The sequence below is a fragment of the Thalassophryne amazonica genome, chromosome 8, assembly GCF_902500255.1.
Source record: "Thalassophryne amazonica chromosome 8, fThaAma1.1, whole genome shotgun sequence".
Taxonomy (NCBI): domain Eukaryota; kingdom Metazoa; phylum Chordata; class Actinopteri; order Batrachoidiformes; family Batrachoididae; genus Thalassophryne; species Thalassophryne amazonica.
Window position 1 is genome coordinate 15,866,688 of NC_047110.1, and position 9,670 is coordinate 15,876,357.

The 9,670-nt window shown below is 41.0% G+C and overlaps 1 protein-coding gene across 1 annotated transcript in view; it reads right to left on the reverse strand.

The window, feature by feature from the left end:
• Positions 1-9,400, reverse strand: part of actr6 (actin related protein 6) — a 33,414-nt gene extending 24,014 nt beyond the window's left edge. The window contains exons 1-7 of the mRNA XM_034175762.1: positions 9,231-9,400; positions 4,311-4,428; positions 4,122-4,190; positions 3,914-4,037; positions 1,627-1,762; positions 858-914; positions 629-727 (exon numbers count right to left, since the gene is read on the reverse strand). Coding sequence (XP_034031653.1) covers positions 629-727; positions 858-914; positions 1,627-1,762; positions 3,914-4,037; positions 4,122-4,190; positions 4,311-4,428; positions 9,231-9,298 — 671 coding nt within the window. The 5' untranslated portion in view covers positions 9,299-9,400. The remainder of the gene's footprint in view (positions 1-628; positions 728-857; positions 915-1,626; positions 1,763-3,913; positions 4,038-4,121; positions 4,191-4,310; positions 4,429-9,230) is intronic.
• Between the last annotated feature and the right edge of the window lie 270 nt (positions 9,401-9,670).

Genomic DNA, 9,670 nt, shown 5'->3' on the forward strand with positions numbered 1-9,670 from the left:
CTCATTTTGCGCTTTATAAACAGCTTTACAAAATGAACTTAATTCATAAAAATCACAGCACACAGCCCCAATCATTGCGCGCCCACTGATTGTGTTATGGAAATGATATTACACTTTTTTTTCCCTGAGTTCACATCCAAACTCATGTCACTCCCGTCACGTCAGTCGACAACCTGCTATTGCCTTGGCAACACCGCCGCCGTCTTCGGCACACATTGGGTGGTCACAGGGTGCTTGTGAGGTGTTTTTGCATGACCTGTGTGGTGTTTATACATCTTCTGGGCTTGATGACTCTTCTGTGGAAACCAGGTGCAGCTTCACACTTCACAGCGACCTTTGCGATCATGGTGGTTTGAGAGAGGATACCAACGAACCCTGTCAGGTCCTGCTGGCAGCTGAGCACCTCTTTGGTGTCATGCATCATTCAACGCGATTTCATGACTGTACAAGAACCGCTGGACGGACCTCGTCCCTGAGTAAAGGGGGTTTTAGTGACTGACAGCTTATTGTTGACTCATTCATACCACAGGCAGCTCTTCAGTGTTGACAACAGCACACTCGGTTATTCAGTTCTCACATTAAACCACATTCTGTTCAATATTTGTTCCTGTTGTGTATTTGGGCTTACTGTGCGATCTCCATGTCTTTGTAAAACTGCTGGGAGACGTAGCAAACATCCTCCTTCACCTGGTTGATCACATGGGTTTCATCCATCACATGTAACTGGCTGGAAAGAAGATGGATTTGAATTAAATCACTGCACCACCATTTGCACATTAAAATAGCTGTGTTCTAATCCACTCCAACCAAACATGACTCAAAGCAGCATCAGGGATCAGTGTGCAAAATGCTTTTACCGATATGAAATAATCTCCTTCAGGTGATTGGTCAGCAGCTTCCCGCCGACATTGATCCTGTAAGACATAAATAACCTATCAACTTAGTTGATCTCACTGCTAATGCCTGGTTCACACGGCAAGATAATTAGGCCAATATTGGACCCGATCTTCCACACAATCTAAGGACAATCTTAAGGATGCCCTGACAATCATGATGACGCTAAAAATAATCTTTCAGATATTCCTGCCCTGTGTGGTGTGTTAAGAGCACTCTGATCTGCTCGGAAGGACGTCAGGGGCGCTCCAATCGCAAATCGCGGATATTCAACATGTTGGACTGTCTTGGCCCGATATCGCAGCCTGTGTGGTGTCCTCCGACCACAAACGAGCATGCAGTCTGCTGAATGTGACGTATAGCCAATCAGAAAGCAAGGTGACGGATGTACGGAGCGCCTTTTCTTTTTCTTTTTGTATCCTTTTTTCCCTCTGTTGTAAATAGTCCACAAAGTATCACCGTTTGTTTACTCTGAAGTCATGTTTAATCTCGAGAGATTTTGCAAGATTTCCTGTGTGACCTGGGAATGTTCGTGTGTGAAATCTGTTCATGTGTGGTGTTGTTCTTACTGTGTGGCTGAACACCACACACTGTACGACCAAAACTGTTAGAGCTATGAATTTTTTTTATCTCCACGTGTGTTCTCTCAGGTTTTGGAAACCTACAGATAATTTTAAAATCCTGCCATGTGAACCAGGCATAAGACACATAAAGTCACTGCTTCCCTCTAACCTGTAGATGCCATCACTCATTTTCTTGCTGCGGCAGTAGGGGGCGATGTGGGTGAACGAGAAACCAGTGTCGACCACCAAGCAGCAGAGCGCTGATGGCTTTCTGTTGAAGTAGTGATGTGCGCTGAGAGAGCCAGCTAGAGCAGAGAAGAGACGCTAAGCAGAAATCAGATTTAACTTTTTTAATTAAGTAAATATAAAATCAATCTTTAAAATGTGTTCTTACTCTGGAACAGTGTGACTATCTGCCAGAGGTGGGACGAAGTCACCAGCAAATCACTCTCAAGTCATGAATCGGCAAGTCACAAGTCTCGAGTCAAGTCCCAAATCAAGTGTCAAGTCATAATTACCACCAATTGTTTGGAAGCTGACTTGAGACTTGCCGACTCATGACTTGAGAATGACTTTGTCCCGCCTGTGCTATCTGCAGTTCTTCTTTCAAGCCAATGTTGATTTTTGCAAAGCAGTCTATTCAGGTTTTCAGACTGCTCCCTGGGACATCCTGAGAATTCATAGGTTCCCCAAGAACGTATTGGACATCATAGCCAGTCTATACACAGATACTGTAAGTGCTGCACAGAATGGAGGCCGAGACGGCAAGTTTTTCCCAGTGAAAACTGGTGTGCATCAAAGATGTTTTCTGACACCTAACTGTTCAATGCTTCCATGGACTGGATGTTGGATAGGGTTGTGGAAACCAGTGACCTAAGCCTCGCAGACAATGCTGTGATTTTTGCAGAATCAAGGGATGCACTGATTGCAGCACTTGAGAAGCTTAGTGAGAAGTCTGAGTGCCTTGGTTTGCGATTGTCCTGAATCAAGGCTAAGAGCCAGGTTTTGAATGACTTCATGGAGTCGGCCATCACACTTGTATCTGTATGTGGAGAAAGTGTTTAACTTGTAGAGACATTCACTTATCTCAGCAGTAACATACATGTCTCTGGGCCCTTTGAGATTGAGAGCTCATGAAGGCTATGGAGTTATGAGGTCAATGGACAGCGTTGTGTGGCGATGTTGATATCTTTGCAGGAGAAAAAAGGTCCAAGTCTTTAGGGTCAATTGTTATGTTCTCCACCCCCCTCCCAAATTAAGCAAACAACAAAGAGTCAAGTAAATTAGATCAATTTATTTTGTTGTGAACAGCATATGAATGCTTCTAAAATGTCAATAGCATGCTTGTCTACCTTCTTAGTGTTTCTGGCATCCTTGGAGTTCAATATTTCCACTAGTTCCTCCTCTGTGAACTCAGCAAACCTCGCTGGCAGACAATTTTCTGCTGTTGTTGACATGTTTGTTGCCATTTTTTCAACCAGCGTCTGTCAGCAAGTTCCTGACCTCCCCTACGTAATTAGTGATGTCATCTCATGAATAATTGTATGCCGCGCTTTGATTGGCCAGCTATTGGCAGTAAGCTCTAACGCTACTGGTCAGTGAGAACCGATCCAATATAACTTTTGGTCCCAGCCTTTTTGGATCCCTTTGGATCCAACATAACTTTCTGGCGCCAAGCATGCCAAAATACAGGTAAATGATGGACAGAAAGGCTAATCTGTGATTGCCTATTGCAATCTGAGACATATATATACATATATATACACACATATATATATATATATATATATTTTTTTTTTTTTTTTTTTTTTTTTTTTAAAACAATTATACTTTATGGGCTGAGTTTCATTCATGAAGTCAGTGGTGTGGGTGCATATCTCTGTGTGAGGCTGTGACCCGGCACAGGGTGGATCATTATAATCTGCGAGCAGCGGCTTGGTTATTTAAGGCGGAAAATAAAAAAATTAAATTGGCGGTCTTGTTGAGCAATTTTAATTACTAACTACAAGCATTTTAACAAGACTTCAGCTTAGCAGGGCAAAATATCAACTAGACATAAGTGAAGAGTTAATGGTATTTGTCCTGACAAAGGCATGGCAGGCAACATACACCTGTTTATCGACCAATTGTCCTTTCACGATTCCCATCGAGTTGCCCGGATCCAAAATGACAACCATGCCTCCTTGCCGGGACACAGCTCAATGTGACTGCAGACTCTAGTTCTTGGACTGACCTCTGTGTCCCAGACTTGACTTGCTATGGAATGGCACGTTTGTTTGGTTAAAAAAAAAAAAGATCCTTTAAAAAGCTGTCTGGAGAATTTTTGGCAAATAGTCTTACCACAAAATTTTGATGAGAACCAAAACTAATTAGAACACACTGACTGTCTTTGAGTGTGTTTTATTTGAGGATGACTTGGAAAAGAAGACAGAAACCCAGCATCCAGCCTGACCCACCGTTAATCCTGAGTGCCGACTGGAACTGGTACTCCTCAAACAAGATCTCGTTCATCGATTCCTGAATAGAGGTGAAATTAAAGTAAGGCTCTGTGATGATGATGCTTGTGTCAGCAAACTCCACCTGGACCAAAAACATACAGGCATTAGCAGCGCAACACGTGGTGTTCCCAAAAAAATCCAATGGAAAATAAAGCAAAAACAATACTTTGAACATCTCCTTTCCAAAGAGATGATCCCACACTTTTCTCTGGACATCCCAGTTGACCAAATATCCCTGAACAAAAAAAAAAAAAAAGAAGCGACAAAGCCATTTTTAAAAACCATTTTAAAAAAAGAAACATCCAAATGTGACCAGCTGCTTAAATGTAAAGTATACACATGGTTACACTGTCACCTTCTGAAAGGGAAGGATATAGAAGAGACCAGAAGGATCTTTGATTTCATCCAGCTGACTTGCAGTGAAAGTCTTCAATCTGGACGTCTTGGAGCGGAACTGGCAATTTGGGATGACACTGAGAAAGAGAGGAGAGAGACAATGGATGAAATACAGTAATGATTGCAGTAACTGTAACTCACGATTATTTATCACAATTCATTTCAATATGGTAAATGGTAGGTATACCTTATAACGTGTGTTTGTTTATGTATCACGCCCTGTATCACTCCCCAATGTACATTGGGGAATGATACAGGGTGTGATACAAAAACAGATGTGTAATGATATTTATCACATATTACAACAAAAATAAAGAACATTAATCATACACATGAATCATGTAGAACAAACAATGCAGGTAAATGATGTATGCAATCAATATGTAAATTATGGAATGCTTTATGTCTCTCTATAAAGTCATGAGTGTCCTCTTCATTGATGTCTCACAACTTCAGTATGAGACTCGATCTGGATCCTGTATCAGGATCCTGCACTTACCACAACGGTAACACAAAATGGGGGGTGTCATTGGTGGGGCCAAGAAATGGGGGCTCCTGACTGGATGAAAAGCAGCACAATACAAAGCCTGGTATTTTCAATGTCTTATTTTGTATCGCCCTGTATCCCACCTCATCTTTTATTATGGAATAATACTAAATTTATGTGGAAATGACTGTTGTACAAAAGCTTCAGATATCTGTCCCTGAGACAGATGATGACTACAGTGCAGTTTTAAGCAGAAATGAGGCGATAATCTGTGAATTGCTGCTGATGCACCGAAATGACATATGCACAGTGAAGGTTAGGGGAACGTTTTTTTTTAGGGGGGACCTGCTTCTTAGGGGGCCCCTTTCGTTTCGCAACACCACGCCCTCCCTGCCTCCTTGCGCCTTCAGATTGTGGCGTAAGGGACAACCTCCAACTGTTTGTGCGTATGCACCGACCAGCAACTGTTCTGCTGGGCGAACTTTCAACGCACAAGTGGGCCAATGACATGGATACCTAGAGAGGCATGATGGGAGAACAGCCCTCCCCTAACCGAGCAGTCGTTTGATATTGGACTTGTGTGCTAGTCATGGACTGTCCCAAAACAAAACACATGTTCGAACATAAGAATCTTCATAAGTGTACATGGTACCAGAGCACCCTAGGCCGAAAGTTGATGATCAATTGTGTGAGTGTATCATCTGATCTGAAGCCGCATGTTTTGGACACTCAGGTGAAGAGAGGAGCAGAGTTGTCAACTGATCACCATCTGGTCATATGTTGGATCAGAGGGTGGGGAAGGACTTTGGACAGACCTGTGTAACCAAATTCAGGCCTAATTACTGCATCAGATACTGAGTGGCACATAGACTACATTAACAATGTGTGTATCAAATTTTTAGGTTCACTCTCTAGAGAAAGACTGAAAACCAAGTAGCAAGATTAAACCAGACTCATGGGTAACATTTAGGTTTTGTAGAACACTGCTGTATTAGTTAGATAAAGAACCTAGGATGGAATAACAAAGAACAATAATGATGGCACTAATTTAAAAAAGTTTTCTGACAATCCAACAACAGCAATCAGCACAATAGGTCTCTCAAAAAAAAATTAATAAATCACTCACCGAATGAGATTGACGTAGCTTTAAACCCAGATGACTTTTTTCAAACCTTTTGCAATATGCTTTTTAACCTATTCAAGACTAACTTCGGTCCTATTTTAGTATGTTAAATCTAATTTTAATCTCTTTTTTTCTTGATCAACTTTGAATTATTTGAGAAACTTATTAGGTGATACTGGAAAGTACTTTAACCTACAGTGTGGTTACTGAACTGAACCCTGGTGTATTTAAGGACACTTTATGAACAAAAAAAACTGGAATACACCTTTAAATCAAATGAAAACCCTCTCAAAGGGAAAGAAATATCTGTACATTACTTCAAATTTCACATCAGTTCACTACACAATGACAAAAATCTTTCACACTAGTACCTTCACCCTCTGGTGCCGACGCCGTTCTTATACAACGGCCTAAGACCAAGCTTTACTAAATTATAAATAACTTTTAATGATATGAGATATAAACTTACTCTTGTTTTTGCTGAAAAGTTTAACTCCGCGGGACTTCGAGCCAGCCATCGGCCATCTTTGTACTCCTCACAGAAGCTGTGTGATGACGTGCGCAATGGAGTGTCCAATCAGAATTGGTTCACCATCACATGGTTTTCCAAAATCCAATCGTAGGACAGATTTAAACTCATGTGAAAAGCCAAAGATCGTTTCAGGAGTGATATGTTACTAGTTGGCCCATTTTAATAGCCCCCTGGGTGCTCCAATGACTACATACTATGGGTCTTGAATGTGCCTTGCGCCATTACTTCACAGCAATCAATGAAAGCAGACAGAGAGCCTCTGATGACAATCTCGCATGCCCAAACAAAGAGTGTGTAACTATCAGGATTGCTCCACTAGTTTGCTATGTGAATGTTACTGGATGCTTTCTCGTCATAAAGCACTTGTTTACCCTATCAAAACAACAAAATGCATAGACCATTTTGTATATATTGTTCAAAATGTGCATTTGTGTTTACTGTTTGAACCTTTTTATTGTACAGTCTTTCACACAAGACCTCAAATTACCTTTATAAAGTGTCAAAATAATTGTTTATTATAGTTTGTTGTGTGTGTTTGAATAAATGTGTGTGGAAAATTATTTTTTGCTTTATTTTTTCCTTGCCTATTTTTGATTGTAAACCTTTATTACACTTATAAAACACAACAAAAACATGTATATTCTGACAAGCACCAGGTTGTCCTGAAAAAGAGACATAAAACTTGATTGTGGGATGCAGGGAGAGCTGTTAACAGCAATAATAAAACATTTATGCCAGGCGAGTGAACTGTCCAAAAAATGCCCTTGGACCCCAGAGCGTTAAATACAGTCAATTTCCACAAACTCTTTCTTTTTCTCTTTTTTTCTTGTCCAAGGAAATAATTATGAGGAGTGGTCCATAACACGTCCTTTAGCGCTTGCAATTATCAGTCCTACCAGATTCCAGAAGACCAGCACAGTCCAAACAATAAGGATTTTCCCATCCACTAGGCTTGGCTAGTGGATGGGAAACACAGAAACCTTTCTTGGTCGTTCGAGCGCCAGCAATTTTAAAATGATACAAGTCCCTTAAATTATATTTTCCCTCTCTTTCCTTGAAAAATTCTTGAATTCTGAGGGGCAGTTGCTTATTTTTCACTTTATACATTATTTGCGCAGTCTTAAACATAGTCATATTGTGAAGTTTTACTATTTTAGATTTAATAAACAATGAATTGGTGTGATCTCAATAACCTACATTGTGAATTGATCCAGTCAGTTTTAACGCACTAAGCCACTGATCCAGTCAGTTTTAACGCACTAAGCCACTGATCCAGTCAGTTTTAACGCACTAAGCCACTGATCCAGTCAGTATTAAAAGCACTAAGCCACTGATCCAGTCAGTTTTAAAAGCACTAAGCCACTGATCCAGTCAGTTTTAAAAGCTCTAAGCCACTGATCCAGTCAGTTTTAAAAGCTCTAAGCCACTGATCCAGTCAGTTTTAAAAGCACTAAGCCACGGATCCAGTCAGTATTAAAGCACTAAGCCACGGATCCAGTCAGTTTTAAAGCACTAAGCCACTGATCCAGTCAGTTTTAAAGCACTAAGCCACTGATCCAGTCAGTTTTAAAGCACTAACCCACTGATCCAGTCAGTTTTAAAAGCACTAACCCACTGATCCAGTCAGTTTTAACACACTGACCCACTGATCCAGTCAGTTTTAACGCACTGACCCACTGATCCATTCAGTTTTAACGCACTGACCCACTGATCCATTCAGTTTTAAAGCACTAAGCCACTGATCCATTCAGTTTTAAAGCACTAAGCCACTGATCCATTCAGTTTTAAAGCACTAAGCCACTGATCCATTCAGTTTTAAAGCACTAAGCCACTGATCCAGTCAGTTTTAACGCACTAAGCCACTGATCCAGTCAGTTTTAAAGCAGTAAGCCACTGATCCAGTCAGTTTTAAAGCAGTAAGCCACTGATCCAGTCAGTTTTAAAGCAGTAAGCCACTGATCCAGTCAGTTTTAAAGCAGTAAGCCACTGATCCAGTCAGTTTTAACGCATTGACCCATTGATCCAGTCAGTTTTAAAGCACTAACCCACTGATTCGGTCAGTTTTAAAGCACTAACCCACTGATTCGGTCAGTTTTAAAAGCACTAACCCACTGATTCGGTCAGTTTTAAAAGCACTAACCCACTGATCCAGTCAGTTTTAAAAGCACTAAGCCACTGATCCAGTCAGTATTAAAGCACTAAGCCACTGATCCAGTCAGTTTTAAAGCACTAACCCACTGACTCGGTCAGTTTTAAAGCACTAAGCCACTGATCCAGTCAGTTTTAATGCACTGACCCACTGATTCAGTCAGTTTTAATGCACTGACCCACTGATTCAGTCAGTTTTAAAGCACTGACCCACTGATTCAGTCAGTTTTAAAGCACTAAGCCACTGATCCAGTCAGTTTTAAAGCACTAAGCCACTGATCCAGTCAGTTTTAAAGCACTAAGCCACTGATCCAGTCAGTTTTAACGCACTGACCCACTGATCCAGTCAGTTTTAAAGCACTAAGCCACTGATCCAGTCAGTTTTAAAGCACTAAGCCACTGATCCAGTCAGTTTTAAAGCACTAACCCACTGATTCAGTTTTAAAGCACTGACCCACTGATTCAGTCAGTTTTAACGCACTAACCCACTGATTCGGTCAGTTTTAAAGCACTAACCCACTGATCCAGTCACTTTCAACACACCGCTTCGCCTCACTATATTAGCAGTTTGCTAACACAAACAGCTTACCTTACTTTCTCGTGGCTGTATCCTATTTTCGCAGTGTAAGCGCCGTTGTCCAGCACCAAAGTAGCCATTTTACAGTCTAAACTGATACATTACACTAAGAAACTTAGCTTAATCGCGGAGAATAACAATAAAATGAATCAATGTGCCTTTAACGAGACAGGCAACCACAATAAAAGGTTCTATACCTCGCAGCCAATCAAACTCTGTTATGCAAATCACATGTGCGCTGCACCGACCAATCATTCTCTTAGTTTGGTCCTTTTCGAAAAATGTCCGGGTACAACCGGGTCTAATGTATTAAAGTTCCCAAATAGAGTGTTTTCACGTAATGTCACAAACCCAACCCAGAGGTTGGATCTCGGCGGTAAACCGCTATTCCTTCAGCGCATCCGGAAAGTATTGACAGCACTTTTTCCACATTTTGTTATATTACAGTCTTA